A 17,529-nucleotide genomic window follows, 5' to 3' on the forward strand; every position below is an offset into this window, starting at 1 on the left:
GGAAGCTAAGCACTCGCTTCAAAATAGACTTAGCGGTCAGAAGCATAACAGAAAGTTAAGAAAGCGCATAGCACTCCTCAACAAAAAAATAGAAGAACATGCTAAGCAATTGACCAAACAACAATGGGACGAGATATGTAATTCCATGGACGGACAATTAAGCACCGGCAAAACCTGGCACCTGCTCAGGTTTCTGCTTGACCATGACAATAACAAGAAAAATCACATGCAAGCCATTAATAAGTTAATACACGCATATGAGGGTACACAAGAGGAATTTCTCAATGAATTACAGCAGAAATACTTAAACCAGGCACCCCCTTGCATCTATCCTAGCTACAACGGGAATACAAACGCAAAATTAGATGAGGAACTCACGGAGGCAGAAATCCGCGCGGCCCTACAAAAGTTAAACACCAAATCCGCCCCAGGCCCGGACGGTATAACCAACAAGACTCTCAGGAACCTCGATGATGAATCGATAGCCAAACTAACAGAATACATAAACGAGTGTTGGGTAAAGGGAGAAGTGCCACCTCAATGGAAGAAAGCGACGATAACGCTTATTCCAAAACCTGGTAAGAAGCTTGAGATCGACAACCTCAGACCAATCTCCCTAACATCCTGCGTCGGAAAATTAATGGAACATGTAATTTTAAACAGAGTAGACAACTTCTTAGAGGATAACAACATATACCCAGATACAATGATAGGATTTCGCAAAAATCTTTCGACACAAGATCAGATAATCAGATCAGATAATCAGATCAGATAAGATAAGCATCAGATAATCGATTATAAAACGCGCTCGACAAGGGCCATCTTGGGCCTTGATCTTAAAAAAGCTTTCGATAATGCCAACCACGCAACCATATTGGAAAACATCGAACGAATAGGACTAGGGCAACGGACGTATAACTACATCAAGAGCTTCCTATCAGATAGGAAAGCAGTCATCTCCGTCGGAGGGCTCAAGTCGCCCGAGATCGACATAGCGGGGGCCGGCACGCCGCAAGGCGCTGTTATCTCGCCGATGCTGTTTAATCTCGTCTTGATGGGACTCCCCGAAAAATTAAATCACATAGAGTCCCTGAATCACACAATCTACGCGGACGATATTACTATCTGGACCTGTGATGGCAGCGACGGATCAATAGAACAACGACTCCAGACTGCAATTAACACAGTAGAGGAACACCTCATAGGAACAGGCCTCACATGCTCTGCAGAGAAATCTGAACTTCTATTGTACCGCCCCACACTTAGAGGCAGGCCTCCCAAAGGATACGACAGAAACAAGGCTCATGAGGAAATCAAGCTACACACCAAGAACGGGCGGCATATCCCAATAGTCAACCAGCTCAAAGTGCTGGGTCTGGTAATCGAGAACAAAGGCACAAATAGGGAAACCGTAAAGAAGTTAGACACAAAGGTAACAAACACCATGAGATTAATCAAACGAATTACTAACAAGCACCAAGGTATGAAGGAAGAAAGTATCATACGGCTGATACAATCATTCGTAATCAGTCAGATCACATACATAGCAGCCTTCCACAATTGGTTTGCAGCTGAAAAGCGTAAAATTAACAACATGATAAAAAAAGCATACAAACTAGCACTAGGTATTCCCATCAGTACGAGCACGGATCTCTTGCTAAGGTTAGGACTCCACAACACACTGGACGAACTCATAGAAGCACAACAAACATCTCAAGCAGAGCGACTAACCAAAACCAAAACGGGACGGCATATACTAAGCAAACTAGGAATGAATTACCACAATTTATACGGGGAAAAGAGGACGATAACGAGAGAAATTCGTGACAAACTCCTAGTACCAAATATACCCAAGAACATGCATTCAGGTTACAACGACGGCAGACGCAAGAGTAGAGCAGAGAAAATTATCCGAAGCTTTGGGTCAGACGACAGAGCAACCTTCGTAGACGCTGCTGAATACCCAGACAGAAATAGCTATGTAGCAGTAATCGTAGATCACACCCAAAAACTCCTTACAAGCGTATCAGTTAATACCAAACATTCCGAGACCGCAGAGGAGGTAGCCATTGCACTAGCATTGGTCTCCACGAATGCTCAGTACATCATTAGTGATTCTCAAGCGGCCATTAGAAATTATGCAAAAGGTAGGATCTCTCCTGAGGCATGGCACATCATCAGAGTCAATGAAGCAAAGTTCTCCAATGCAGAGAAGAACGGCAGGCAATTGCTCTGGTTCCCAGCGCATACGACTTTAGACATTCCCGCAATCAACCTCAACGAGGTAGCACACCGCGAAGCTCGAGGTCTCACTCGCCGAGCTGAGCAAAGAGTGACTTCCATCGGTCAGGAGAACGCGGAGGAGGAAATCTGGAGAGAAAAAGATATATTAACAAGATTTAGCGATATTACCAAATTCTATCAAAATCGGAGGCGAGTATTACCACCGCCTCACACTAAACTGAACAGAGCTGAGTCCGTTACTAGGAGGCGACTACAAACAGAAACTTATACGAGTCCCGTGCAACTAAAAACTTTCTACCCCGATATATACGAGAGCGATATGTGCAAGCTCTGCAAGTCTGTTAGAGCCACCCTTCAACACATGTTGTGGGGTTGTGAAATATACCAAAATAAAATGGCAGTCTCCCCAGAAAATCTACGGGCGCGGTGGTCGGCCGTGCTGCTCAGCTCAGAACTCCAAGACCAACTTTGGGCCGTCCAGCGAGCCAAGGAAGCCGCACGGGAGCAGCAGCTCCCAGTGGCCATCTAGGCGGCCCCAGGCCCGGGCCTCCCAATCGCCGGATTCCAAATAAAGTTATCACATCACATCACAAAAGATACAAGCAGGTACAGGTAGCACAACAGCTAAAGCTTCTTGGTTCAGATAATTCTGGCAGAAGACGACTGCCAAGTGGACAAAATGCTGTAATGTATTGGACATGCTAATATACGTTACTTTTCTGCACTTGCATGTCTTCGTTTCGTTTATAAATGAACATAATTTATACTTTTACTTGGATCCGATATTGGCAAAATTAGCGGCTGTCAGTCATTCATCGAGCGGCCGAACGTTCGGCTGCTTCCTGACGATAATGATGACGATTATTTTTATTGGCATTCCCGTCGAAACGGTACGACGACAAATAGTCACCTAGCCTGTTTGAGCTAATCAGGTGCACATATGACATGTATAGCGCTCTAGCGTCTTGCCTATCTCTCATTGAACTACTCGCTCGATTAAAGTTATGTCACTATACTGCACATAGTTAACTATGCTTGTAAACACACCCGTTCTATCTATAGACCGTTTCATCGGGCGAGGAGGATAGGGCGCGCGGAGAGCCTTTCCTCCTCTCTGGCTTGGGCGATCCGGCGCGGCGCTCCTTGAAAGTATTGCTGTCGCGTGCTGCGGAACGATTTTGAGATGTTTTAGATGGTACTTTGTGAAATTTACGCCATGTCCGTTCATATAAGGTCGTGCGGGAAGCCTTTCGGTGCATCGGTAACTACAGTAGGCGGAAATATCTATTGGGGGCGCAAAAATGTGACGCGTTTTATCAGCCGCGGTGTACGCACATTATCAGTCGCGGTGTGTGTTGTGGGAGATATGGGGTTGTCCTCCGTACTCTTGGGACAAAGGAACGACAACACAGTAGTGCAAACAATCACAAGGGCATTTATTGCGCCTTTCATAGATCAATGCCTGCTAGCCGAGTTGGTATCCACAAAACATGCCGATGGGCGCGCGACAAATCTAGAAGTCCGACTCACCGCGACCGCATAGCGAGCGAATATGTTCGCCCCATGCTGGATCCCAACGCCTGGTCGTTCGCGTGTACGGTCACGCCAACGGTGGCGCGTTCGAAGGCGGCCACGCGAGACGGTCTCGCCGAAGCATGGATTGGAGCACGCGCGGCACGACACGTCCGTCCCGCTCGCAGTCCCGGATCCAAGAGAGCGCGCCTTGTCTTCCCCGCACCCAAGTAACCCCGCAGCGGCGCGACACTCGCGCCATCTCTCGCACCGCGCTTGTACCACTCCGACCGCCGCGGGCGCCAGGTCACGCGAGCCGTCCGGGAAAACCAACATATCAGGGGATGCGTGAGAGTCGCGCATCCCCACAGTGTATGTGTTGTGAACTATTTTGCTTATATCGGTTTTAATTCAACAAAGAAAACCGGTGTCTCTGTATTAGCAGCTTGAAATGGTAAATCTGCTCAATATCTGATCGCTTGGCGCAGGGAGTAAAACATGAAGTATAAGAGCGCATGCTCGTGCACGGCCAACTTAAGGATACCACGAAACATCTAAGCAGCAGGCGCAATCAAATATTTCTGATGCACCGGCATCGTTCTCGCGCATTTGAAGTCTAGTAGGCTTCAAATTACCATATGTCTACGGTAGCCTTCCTGCATGAGGCCGATGGCGCTGCTCAACACAGCGATCACTGCGGTTGGTGAACCAGCACGGTACATATGTAAGCTGTGCGCTTCGGCATTGCCTTTTTTGCCTGCATACAGCCATAATATATGAGGAATCGCATAAAAAGAATGCGATGCTTATTTTCGAGGACAAAATTTCCGTAATACGCGTGAGTGCGTCGTAGAGAACGGAACGAACACAACCGAAAAAGAAATTCGGTTATCATCCTCTTTCTCGAAACAGCAAGAGAAAACGGGCTAACGCCGCAATAGGGCCTCGCATGGTCTCGCCGCACAACGTTTATAAATATATAACCGCTGATGCGGTATGCTTGGACCATGCGGTGTATATAGAACAAAGATATTTATAATCCAGCACCTACCACTGCTTAGGACGCTCGCGCAGTTCGTAAACAGTCCCTTTGCTGGACAAGCGCGTAATTCAGACTGTAAGGTATGCTGCTATCACTTGCCAAAACTATTTTATTCAGGGGCGGAAACCTCATCCATCGAACCAAGTAGTCACGCGATGTAACCTGCAGCGAACAGTTTGAACGCTTGTCAAAGTATAACATCACAGCTCCTATCGTAGCAGAACGTTACCCACACTCACGCTGTTACGATCGTCGCGTATGTTTCATGGCTCCTAAATCGCAGCTCAGAAATAGAGGATAATACTGCAATAAGGTCACATTAGTGATTGAAACATTCAGAAATACACAATTGATCTCCGAGGCTGATTGTAGGCTCGAATATGCGCGCACACATCGCGCTGCGTGTTCCGTCCACCTCAACGCCAGCAGAAATTCCGGCCATGACGCCTTAAACCACTTCAGCACGTCTCACAGAACCGTTTACCACGTAGAAGACGCACGTCATACTAAACAGACCGCACGACCGCGAAAACAAACGCCAGAACCTGCCGCCTAGCGTATACCTGCCATGCTAAAGACCGCTTTCACCCAAGCCAGTATGGCGCTGCTCATAGGCGGCGCCACTGCGTTCACAATATGGCGGCGCCTACGAAAAAACAGTCTATACCTTCCCTGCTTTTCCCCCTACGTACTCTAGTACTCTAAGCGTCTCTTGCTTGCATCGACTGCCTACCAGTTAATGCTTCCGTCCGCTTTGAATCCCAGCGCTTCGGAGCGTGTACGTTTCTTACGCGTCTCGCAGGGTGAATTCCCTTTGCATTCCGCCGGGATGTTCCGAATCGACCTTTCTATTTAAAGACTCCAGGGGCGGCCTACAGGAACATCAATTAAGGAAAATAATAACGAATAATAACGTTCTTGCGCGGACAAGGCGTTGTACATGGTACATTCAAGAACGCGTTCGTAAATTCGTTATTATTTTCGTTATTAAATGCTCGTGCAAGCCGCCCCGAGTCGTCTGCTTGCACTTTCAGTTATCCTGCACTTGGCTGCCAACTTTCTTGACCTCTTCCTCTATCACGTGTCCACGCCTTTTAACTTGCAGATATTAGCGCACTGTATGCAGATATTAGCGCACTGTAGCCGCCCATTCCTTCTTCATGCATGTTCCCGAGTCTTCAGAACTAATTTTGCTCCGCGCTTCTCTTCTGACTTCAAAAGAGGCCCAACCCACGCCACCCTGCAGCCCCATCACTAGCGCCACGAATCGCGTTGCGGAGACGAGCCGAACTAACACCCCCCCCCCCCCTCCAACACGGCTACGGGCGGGGGCGGAGGAGGGCTCACGGCAGTCGTACAGAAATAATGCATGAAGTTCAACGGCACCTCAGCGCACGTTATATAGAAGGCAACGCAAATTCAATAGAAGCGCAACAATTGGTGTAAGGGTAGGCCGCTCCATGGAAGATCTAGCGGCCGTGTGCGCCAGTCTTCGCTCTCGTCTTTCAATTTGGAGCCTCTCCTACAAGGTGAAGAATCTGATAATGCCGAGCACGAAATGCCGTCTCGCGTCTTGCAACTGTTTAAGTTAGAGACGTTAGTTTTAAAAGTGTATGCTGCGAAAGGGTTCACTGAGGCAGCTGTTGGTTCGATCTACTGCTAGATTGTGCACGGGGGAAGTACGCACGGAATCCCTCTGCAGTGAGCAGAACAGCTGCGAAGGTGATGCAGCATGGCATTTACGTGGCGTTCCCACTATGCATTTGGCTCCAAAGGCAATGCACGAATTCGGTCAATTCATGTTCCAACGCGGAACCGCAATGTAGTCTGAGAACGCAAACGCGAGTACTTTTCGGAGTTGTGGTGTGTGGGGGCATTCGCGTTGTGGCGTGAACGAGGGGCCGGCCAAAGAAAGCGACGTGGCCATTACGACGCCGCTTACGGAAACACATGTACGAGCAGGCTTGCCTGGACCTGACCAACCTAAATGTAGACCAGTTCCTGCGACGCGTCTTCATAGAGCTCCGCAATGGACGCATTATACCGCGCAGCTGTTACCGCACTGACACCTTAATTCGCGGCAGTTAACACCACTTCCCAGACTTGTGTGTAACCTAAATGTTTGCCTTTTCGTCATAGTGTGCCCAAGCTGTTGATGTAATGTAACATTGTCGCTGATGTTTTTTCCCTTTACTTCAAACCAAGTCCGCATGTATCTTTCTGATTAATTTTGTTGGAATAAACTTCCATTCAACATTCAGTGCACGCACAATGTAATCCAATATAGAAATGAACTGTGCACACACAATGTAACACCCCAGGTCCTTCAATATCACGGCCACAGCGGACGCACCACGGCGCTGGCGCAAGTATAAAAAATTGGAGGCTTAACCTTAGCGTATCCTTAGCGTTTGGAGGCATCTTGACCGCATACACGCCCGGCGCAAAGATGCTGGCGCGGTTGCGGGCACAGAGACTGACGCGACGGCGGGCGCGCGCCGCTTCATCCCTGGCGTGACGTCACATATCACGTGATGCAGCGATGGTGGCGCCGCCGCCGCGTCGTGCGCGACGGCGCGAACCGAAGCGTGGAGGCCTCCGCCGGGCGACGTCCGACGGCGCGATATGAGGCCCCATCTGCAGCCGGTGTGACGTCATCACGTGACGTCACATCATGTGATCTCACTTCAGGGTCAATGGTGGCCACCGCCGGGAGGCGACCGACGGCGCGATATGAGGCCCCATCTGCAGCCGGTGTGACGTCATCACGTGACGTCACATCATGTGATCTCACTTCAGGGTCAATGGTGGCCACCGCCGGGAGGCGACCGACGGCGCGATATGAGGCCCCATCTGCAGCCGGTGTGACGTCATCACGTGACGTCATGTCACGTGACCTACTTGAAGGTCACTTGAAGGTCAATGGTGGCCACCGCCGGGCGTCGCGCGAAGGCCCGAAACCTACGTTAATATGCTTCGCATAAAAGGTAGTGCGGTGATGTTTCTGGCGGACGGACGTGTTTTTCCAGGGCTCCGTGGCGGCGACGAAAACATAAGCTGCATGCTTCGAGCTTGCTTCTGTTTTTGATTTACTGTTTCTTTAAGCCTTCAAATAATAATTGGCTAGATTTTTTTTAACGTGTGCGCAGGCGTGTTTTATGTATATTTGGTTTTGCAGGATAGTCACAGCATCCTTTCACGCCACGCACCACGATGGATGGATGGGTGGATATTATGAGCGTACCCTTTGGAACGGGGCGGTGGGTTGTGCCACCAAGCTCTGGCTACTATACTGCTTAATATCCTACCTAGCTTAAACAATGAAAAAAGAAAAAAGGAAACACTCTGAACTACCACGCCCGAATTTTCTGATCCCCTATTGCGAACTGTGCTTTTGTACGTCTCCGTCTTTTGTCGTTTCCCCACTTTTCTTCCACCAATCCTCCAGTCGCCTCTTACTAATGTCTATTGCGGACATGTTTGCTTTACCATTGCTCCCTCTGAACCCAAGGGCTTCAAGGAGGCCAGTGGTGCCTAAATCGACCACTGGGTAGACGTCTTCACATTCTAATGTGAAGACGAATGTGAAGACGATGCCAAGGAGGCGAGCGCCAGCTGGTGGTATTGAAAGGAACCGCGCGCGCCGCTCCGTGGTCCCCGAGACACCCGCGCGCCAGTGTGCGCAGATGGCGGACGCCGCGGCTGGCTTGTGAATGGTAGAAACGCTAGAAAACGGGTTCCTTTGAGTTTTCGCGTAACAGAATTATGTTTTCTTGTATAGTCAAATAACAAAGCGAGAGTTCTCATGTCTGTAGGTTGTGTGTAAGTCAAATTTTGCGATCTTTCCTCGCATTTTCGCTTGAGAAATGCCTTAATTCAGCACATTTCTTGCGTCATATAGGGCCTGGGTATGGGTGGTGCGAAAATATTTTGGCCGAAGCGACGTCCGACGCCGAAACCGGATTTTCTGCGACATGGGCTCCTTAACTCTATCGCGTTAAAATGTCGTTGGGCGTAACGTATTTGTGGATTGCAGAGAGAATAATAAAGAGTTAGTGGAATGTCTAAGAGCTGATATTAAGGGTTTCGGGAATGATGCCGACATTACCCTATTAGGTGAGATGAATGCCCCCATACATGATCTAGATGGCTGTACCGACAACAAAGGGAAGTCAGAACTAGATCTCTGTGAGCGACCTAACCTCGTTATCGTGAATACAGGGCCTAAGTGTGTCAGGCAGACCACATGCGAAGTGGGAAACCGGCAACTGAGCAGTGATTACTGTCTGATGACAGAAGGAATTTATGATAAGTTGAGAGAAAAGGTAATTGACGAGGAAGGGACAGCATAGGGATTGACCATAAACGCATCATTTTGAAATTGAAATATGTAGTTGGGAAATAAAGCAACGAGTGCAGAATGGCCAGTCCAAATTTGAATGCTGAACAAATAAGAAATATAGCCACAAGAGTCGAGTGCTGTGCAGGGTGATATGGGCTGGGCTAGTTTTGAAGTCAGGGAAGCTCGCAGTGAAATTGAGTATGAAGAACGGCTGAGGAATATGGAAGTAAATGGGCTGGGATAGTGTTCAGACATTTGTAGAGGAAAAACATTGATTCACAGTGCAGGAAAAGAACCAGGAAGTTTACCAGCAAGTATGCGAACGGCATGGTGAGGAACATGCCAACAAAGAACGTCAAGCGGAAAGTCAAACAGGCTGAAATAATATCATGGGTGGCGGCAATGGAAAAGAAACCTGCTATGAGCAACTACTCAGGAGCGAAAAACGAAATCAGGAAAGAAACAATTTATGATAACTCAAAGGGAAGCTCACTACTTTTCGAAGCGAGATAAGGATTCCTTAGAACACACACTTAAAAGCGACATACAAGAAGGAAGAAGAAGCATGTGCTTGCTGCGGGCAAAGCTAGGGTAACCATGGAGCACGTTTTATTAGAATGTGGAGATACGTGCCCAGCGGTAGATTTAAGAAACACTGGCTTCCTTGAACCTCTCGAGTTGAGCGAGAGCAGGGCGAAAATAAACATGTCCGCAATAGACATTAGTAAGATGCAATCAGAAGATTAGCGGAAGAAAAGTAGGGAAACAACAAACAACGGAGGCGTACAAAAACAAATGTCAGAATAGGGGTTCGGAAAATTCGGTTATGGGTATTTCTTTCTTTCCTTTTTTTTCTTTTTTAACATAGGTAGGACATTAGGCATTATAATAACAAGAGCTCGGTGGCGCAACCCACTGCCCCGTTCCAAAGGGGACGCTCATAACATCCATCCATCCATTGAAGAGCATCGGAGCCGACGCCGGACGGACGTCACAGGCGTTGTTTGCTGAAAGCTCGACTGCCATTATCGGCGTGTGGATATTGTTGGTCCAAGTCCAAATCCCCGTCCTGTTTCTGTGCGGCGTTCAAATATCATGACAACAATTTCCACACAACTACAACGCCTTCATTTCCAGGTTCGCCCGCATTTGAAACAGCGGCCCATAATGCATAATCGAAAGGTATACTTGGAACTACTACATCGTTAGAAACCATCTGCAACGCGACTACACGCCCCATTTTTTTATCTAATTACGCGTAAGAGGCCCGCATTGACATTGTTAGTCGCTCGTGTTTTAGTTTTTGTCCTCTACATCTCTATCCATGTAGTGATGGCATGCTTCGTGATAACGACAATGCCTAATATTTGACCGACATGAAGGCACATGTGGGTCAAGTTATACAAGGGCACCTAACTAACCTTACTAAGTGCACTAATTAAGAGGACATACTTATTAATTAGGTATAGAAAAACCATAAGTAATAACAAAATACTAATTAAACTAGCGCATTAATGAACTAAACGCACTAATACTGAACTTAACTCATCAATGCCTACCATAACAAAGCTTACCAATCAACGAACTAAACGAATTAACTAACTAAACTCGCTAATAACTAGCCAAAATAAACTAACTAGACAATAACTAACACCATCGAACCAAATATAACTATAACTAAACAACTTGCCTAACTAACTATACCTAACTACCTAACCAAGTAAATAAACAATTACTAAACTATTTAATGCTCAATCTAATAACTAAGTAAGCTAACCTATCTTACTAAACTTACTAGTTGCGTAGCTAATAAATGAGCGGATTGAAAGAGCCCATTAACGAACTAAACTCAATAATAAGTTACGTAACAAACCCCACTAACAAAACTAAATAAGGTATGGCAAATAACAAAACTTACGAATTACCTAACTAGCAAATTGAAACTATAGTTATTTGAACTACCAAAGGTAACGAATTAAGTTATCTAACTAAACTAACAATACTATATATTCCCTAACTAAACTAATAATCCACATATAAGTCAGTGTAGTAAATAATCAAAAATATTTTATTTACCAATTAAGCTATTTAATCAATGAATAACTAACTGGTTTACTCAACTAGCTAACCAAGTATAACTAACACAACTTAAAAAATACACCAAATAGAGACAGCCGAACGAAATAGTTTGTGCAAAGAAGGCTACTAAGTGGGGGGGAGGGGGGAACGAGGTGAGTCACGTCAACCACAAAACGGTGCCGTGTATAACTTAGCACAAAAGTTCCCGTTGGAAGTTCACTCTGCAAATGTGCTCAAATAAATATGGAAGAGGCGACATTCCTCGTGAAAGATTTAGATGATGGCGCTGCCCGGCCGTCTGGCACGGCAGATTGTTCGATGATGATGATGATTTATTTGCATCCCATTTGAAACGGGCCGGTGGTAAATAATAACCAAGCCCCTTCTTACGCCAGCGCATCTGGTGCCGCCTTCTGTGCCTATATGAAACTTCAGAGCAAGTTTCGTGACCAGAATGAAAGTACAGAAGGAGCCTGGTTTAACGTTGCGCAAGAACGTGTCGGACGTCGTTTTAGCTACGTGAGTCGGTGAAAGATCGCGCAACGCTGCCCGCAAGGCAACTCCTGCTGCGTAGAAGGAACAGCGCCCAGGCAGCCACCGGGCATCTCACAACGGTCGCTTGATGAGGCGCGTCGCCATTGGACCTGCAGGCGTCGCACCAAGCTCGGCGGCGCACGAAATGAGACTGACGGGAAACTTTAGGTGTAAGTCAGCGCCCATAGAGTGAAATATTAGGTAGCGTCAGCTTCGCGTTCACTGTCTGTTCATCTCAGAACAGTGCATACACCCAAATACTTGCTAACTGGGACTGATTGAAAGAATGCTCGTGTACCGTGTGGTGTGCGCACGTTAAAACGCGCCACGTGGCATAAATTTAGCTGGAGGCGTTCCCAACTACGTCTCTGTCATATACCCTGGCACGATAAAACGATCGATTAGCAACAAAAATTGAAATAAGAAATTCTGCAGGGGTTGGAGTTGTCTAAGTATGTGTAAGCACTGTGCCGCTTGCTCGTCTCCACGCCACCCGTCGTCATTATGAGTCTTATAAAGCTTGATCCGACCAGTATGGACACTTATCAACCCTTATCGAACTCGATCCAACCTTTATCTACTCTCATCGGTAGTTATCAACCTCGTCGGACTCGATCCGACCGTTATGAATCCTTATCGTTCATCAACCTTATGGCAGTCCATCCGATGCTTATCAGCCCTTATCTCTCTATGTGAACCTTATCGGACATGACACGACCCTTATCAATATCATTAGAATTGCTTCAACCATAATAAGCCCTTATCACTCTTTAGCAGCTCGCACATCCGCGTCGAACCATTATCAGTCACGATGAGACCCATACAACCCCTCATTGCTTCTTATCATCCTTATCAACTGACTACTTATCTGTCTGTGTTGCGCGACGCGTCGCGAAGCGCATGAGCCCTCACAGATCGGCGGCGTTTCGGTAGGTGAAGGAACGCCCCAACGGAGGGCACATCCCGCGACCACCGAAGCGCAGCGGGGATGTGGCGGGTGTGGCATTAAATTTTGGCAAAAACGGAATTTTCCTGATGCCTGCCAGGCTATATTTAAGGCCCTACCACACGGAAGACGGCATACGTGTCTCGCTAAGCGTATACGTGAGCGTTCGAGTATCAGATTCTGTACGCGTGTGACGAAAGGAAGGGCGAGCAGCCACACGATACACGCACAACTGAGCGCTTCAGTGCGCGTACCGCAGTGCTGTTAGATCACGCTAAGTAAACAAGCACTTTGTCACGCGCCCACGGACAAGCATGGACAGGTCCCACAAAGGTCCCACTCGATGAATGCCAGCACTCGCTATCACAACGTTGGTGGGATGAGAAGCGCCGGCAGCGGGAAACGTGCGTGCAATGTCCCAGAGCAAACATTTCGAGCAGCCGCTCGCTTCACCATTTCAACTGTGCCGCGTCTCTAAAAGTCAAATTACACGACCTCGCACACTACAGGCGCGCGGGAAGGCGACGCGCATCAAGCCACCATCTTTCTCGGCGCACCCTCAAATGCTTGCGCTTCGCCCTGGCAACTGCGGCAGATGAACACACGCTCGGCCGCACAGGTAGCCACGGCGCCGCAGGGCAGTGCGGGCGCAATCACGTGACCTCGAACATTGGGTGGGCGGCAAGCCACCATCGTTCTCGGCGCACCCTCAAATGTTTGCCCTTCGCCCTGGCAACTACGGCAGATGAACACGCGCTCGGCCGCGCAGATAGCCACGGCGCCGAAGGGCAGCGCGGGCTCAATCACGTGACCTCAAACATTGGGTGGGCGGCAAGCCACCATCTTTCTCGGCGCACCCTCAAATGCTTGCGCTTCGCCCTGGCAACTGCGGCAGATGAACACACGCTCGGCCGCACAGGTAGCCACGGCGCCGCAGGGCAGTGCGGGCGCAATCACGTGACCTCGAACATTGGGTGGGCGGCAAGCCACCATCGTTCTCGGCGCACCCTCAAATGTTTGCCCTTCGCCCTGGCAACTACGGCAGATGAACACGCGCTCGGCCGCGCAGGTAGCCACGGCGCCGCAGGGCAGCGCGGGCTCAATCACGTGACCTCGAACATTGGGTGGGCCGCAAGCCACCACCCTTCTCGACTCGCTCTCACACGCATTCCCTCGCATCTACGGAGGAACGGAAAAACGTCCTCCATTCTCGCACCCGCCGGACATCACGTGATCACCAGCATGCGGCCGCTCTTTCTCCGCGCACTTGGACTTTATTCGGGACAGCGCGACGGCGTCGAAAATGCGTCTGGAGTGTCCGCATAATTGCCATCGCAATAATAAGCGCAGTCAATGAGGGCGCCCAGAACTTAGTGGTGTGATGAGATCGGGGAATTCGTAGTAGGCGCACGATGGTGTTGGCAGACGCGCGCAAAGATGTGGTTGGGGGTCGCTGGGAGGCCTTCGGCCTTGCACTGTGCACACGGATACGATGATGACAATGACGCTGATGAAGATGACCAATGATGTCGCGACAGAGTTTCAGCCACTGACCGCCCTCTGCTGGACCTCTTCCTGCGACAGCAGGCTCTCGGGCTTCTTTGGAAAGCGAGGCAGCGGCCTGCGCGCGTTGTTGTCCTCGCGGTAGCTGCGCCGCCGCTCGCGGTGCTTCTTGGTCGGCAGCGGGATGGACATGGCGGCGCGGTACATCTGCAGCTGCTGGTGCAACTGCTGGAAGTGCTTGTACCGGCGCCGGATCGACCACTGGAAGTCCCCGTGACGCAGCTCGATCACGTACCTGCGAGATGACAACGCTGTGTTGGCATTCACCCCCCTTCGAAACAGGGCGGCGACAAGCAGTCACATAGCCCGCTCGATACAGTCACCACACTCTAGCGTTTCTATCGCACTCTGTAACCGCCCCCACAGCAATGGCAGCGCTACATAGGAGCGTGGTTGTTCTTACAGGTTGGGGTAGAGGATGTGCGTGCTGCTGTGGTCCCGCTCGACGGAGACGATCTTCACCTCGAGGGGGCAGTCGGGCAGCGTGAGCAGCCGGTTGGGCGTCAGCAGGCTGCAGCTCGGCTCGTGCACACGCGAGAACGAGAAGCACGTCCCTCCGCGCGGCAACACTGCGTGAAAGGGAAGAGAGAGAGAGAGAAGACAGCACGTCGTCAGAAACAGAGAGACGCAGACATTCGGCTTGGGTGCGTGTTATTACTTTTCTGAACTGTAACGCGCCTATTGAAGCAACAGATTACACAAATAACAGATGTCGCCTCGAATAATTCTCCAAGTGTCACGGGTCACAATGAAGCGACGCCACAGCATACGCAGGCACAAGGCACACTTGCTGATGTACGTCGTCACCCCGTCTTGGAGCGCGACGCCCACGATGAGAAGGGCGAACGGCGTCTAGTTTGAAATTTCGGCTCTTTCCGCGGCGCGTAGCGGTGTATTTTTGGCAGACACGATCGTGAGCTCGCACTGCATGCACTGCGCTTGTCAGTTAAAAATGGCCGGACCTGGCGAGGGGCCCTTGAACGAACGTCTCCTTTGTTACCGTGGCAGTAGGAAAGAAAGATGGGTGCCTCGGCCGCAGAGCCAACGCTCACCGTCCATCGAGTCTCCCCCGTCCTGCTCAACGGTGCAGTCCTCTCCTCCGCCTTGGTCGAGCAGATCGGCCAGCGGGTCCACCTCGGGCGGGCGCAGCTCCTCAAAGTCCGGGTCCTCCTCCTCTTCCTCCTCTCCTCCGGAGGCGAGAGCGTCCTGTGACGTCGCCTCGGCCATCTTTTTCTTCTTCCTCTTACTCCCGCCCCGGCGCTGCTTGCCGAGGACGCTCCTGCACCAAGAACGTAAGAGAGAGAGAGGGTGATTGAACTATACGTGAGCAGTACAGACCTAGACTGCTGTGCCAATACCTGCTAGATCAAGTTATTACCTATCCGGTGATCTAGGACCTAGAACAGGTCATTAGGAGGCGTCGGCTGTGCACGCATTTGCTACTTGGAAAAGCAGGTTTCTTGTTCAAGATGCCTGGAGTTCAGACACGACATTTCTTGCTTTCAATCTTTTTTTTTTTGGCGCTAAATGAAGCTTCTCGAACTGAAAAACCCCAAAAGAAAAGAAAGGAAGAAAAAGAAGCACTGACGAGCAGCATGACACGTCGGCAAATCTACAAAAAAAGTTTTTTCTACGAACAAGTTCCGGGTTAGCTTCCCAGGATGCGTATGAATGAGTAAGTAATCCATTGGAATGAAATTGGAAATGCCGGCCACTATTTTGTCACCGGCTTCTCAACAACAACAAAGAAAAAAGACATTCTCGAATGATCAAAGGACGATAACACGTAGGTGGTATGAAAGAACGTTCAGGCAATAAGGCACATTTCGTAAACACAATATAACAGTCAATAATAATAATAATAAAAGGAGCAGCAGTAACAGCACATTCTGCAATAAGCACACAAGGACATACTAAGTGTTAATACTGAGATACAATGTCACTCTCAGTAAAGAAGGTTAATAAAGCTCTCAGAGTTGATCGCTCTAAAGACGCGTTATCCAATGGCCGAAGCACCTCTTGTATGCCGAAAGTCCAATCATCAGGGGTCATAATTACTGCCGTCAAAGGGCATACTTGCAGTTCAAACTTAGGACAGCTTAATAGAACGTTAGTAGAAAGGCACAGGTGGACGACGTGTACGATACAAAGAGTTATCTGTACACGCCCCTTCCAACCTGCACGTGTCGCGACGTCATCGTGCAGAAGATGGTCACGTGGGAGCAGAATACCGTGACGGTTTAACTGGCACCCACTCGGTCGGCTGTCGCGCTGGTATACACGGGGCCGTGCAGCGCCCAAATGCGTGCTTCACTCGGTATAATGGTGGCCGCTTTAGCTACTGCGGAATAACGCTTAACTTATTAACCCTCCGCAGTGCCACTTAAACGGGATCCGTTATTGTTTGAGCTTCACGCTGTACGCGTTGCGATCGAAAACCTCGTCAAATTGCCGAACGTCAAGGAAACGCACATCAACACAGACACCTCCAGCGCAGTTAGGCAGCTCAAACAGGGAATGTGTTGCTTATTTTGTCAGTAGATTCAAATACTTAACGAGTATTCGCGTGCGAACATCAATGTTCGATGGGTAGAGGAACACGGTTATGACCACAAAACCATGACATTGAGGGACGAATGACACTTCGTATTTAATGAATCACTGTGTAGGTGACGAAGGCTACTACATGCTGGAACATTTAATTCGAGGCTGTGTGACCCCGCTTCGCGAGATTTCAGCTTCTTGGCAGATACTGCGTTCCGCAAACTTTTGCGGTTGACTCTACGTACATCCGCAAGTACGACAACTGCGTTACTTCTTGGAAGCAGCGCAAGCCACACGTATCGCATGCACAGCTGGTCAGTATGCAAATATGGAAACAGGCGAAATGTCGCCACTTGCGTTGACAACGAAGTGCCCGTGCGAAACAATAAGTACAACTATCTCGGATTACGCACTGGAGCTAGGTTGAAATAATATTGCGAACGTTGCTGAGAGAAGATGGCGCGCATTCACGGCGATCTCAGAGGCAACGCGATGAAAGACGCCTTCGCTGTGCCCGTCTGTTCTCGTTGAGGAAAAAATAGAACACGGCTATCATTCGAGCTGCTAGTCTCCCATTAACTAACGGGAGACTAGACGGAAGTTAATGAGGTGTTACAGCGAGGGCAACAACGAGGCCACAAACTCCGAACTTTAGTTATGCTTGCTGAGCGCTTCCTAGACTTGCTTCCCTCACGCACGATTGAAGAAAACTGGGCATTCTTC

General features: G+C 49.1%; 1 protein-coding gene across 4 annotated transcripts in view; it reads right to left on the bottom strand.

Annotated features, from left to right (window-relative positions):
- Pld (Phospholipase D) overlaps positions 1 to 17,529 on the bottom strand; it is a 170,928-nt gene that overhangs the window by 62,805 nt on the left and 90,594 nt on the right. For all 4 annotated transcript variants that reach the window (XM_050194512.3, XM_055062215.2, XM_050194514.3 and 1 more), the window contains exons 2-4: positions 15,315 to 15,541; positions 14,666 to 14,831; positions 14,254 to 14,497 (exon numbers count right to left, since the gene is read on the bottom strand). In XM_050194512.3, coding sequence (XP_050050469.2) covers positions 14,254 to 14,497; positions 14,666 to 14,831; positions 15,315 to 15,489 — 585 coding nt within the window. In that variant the 5' untranslated portion in view covers positions 15,490 to 15,541. The remainder of the gene's footprint in view (positions 1 to 14,253; positions 14,498 to 14,665; positions 14,832 to 15,314; positions 15,542 to 17,529) is intronic.

This window comes from Dermacentor andersoni, chromosome 10 (assembly GCF_023375885.2).
Source record: "Dermacentor andersoni chromosome 10, qqDerAnde1_hic_scaffold, whole genome shotgun sequence".
NCBI classification, from domain to species: domain Eukaryota; kingdom Metazoa; phylum Arthropoda; class Arachnida; order Ixodida; family Ixodidae; genus Dermacentor; species Dermacentor andersoni.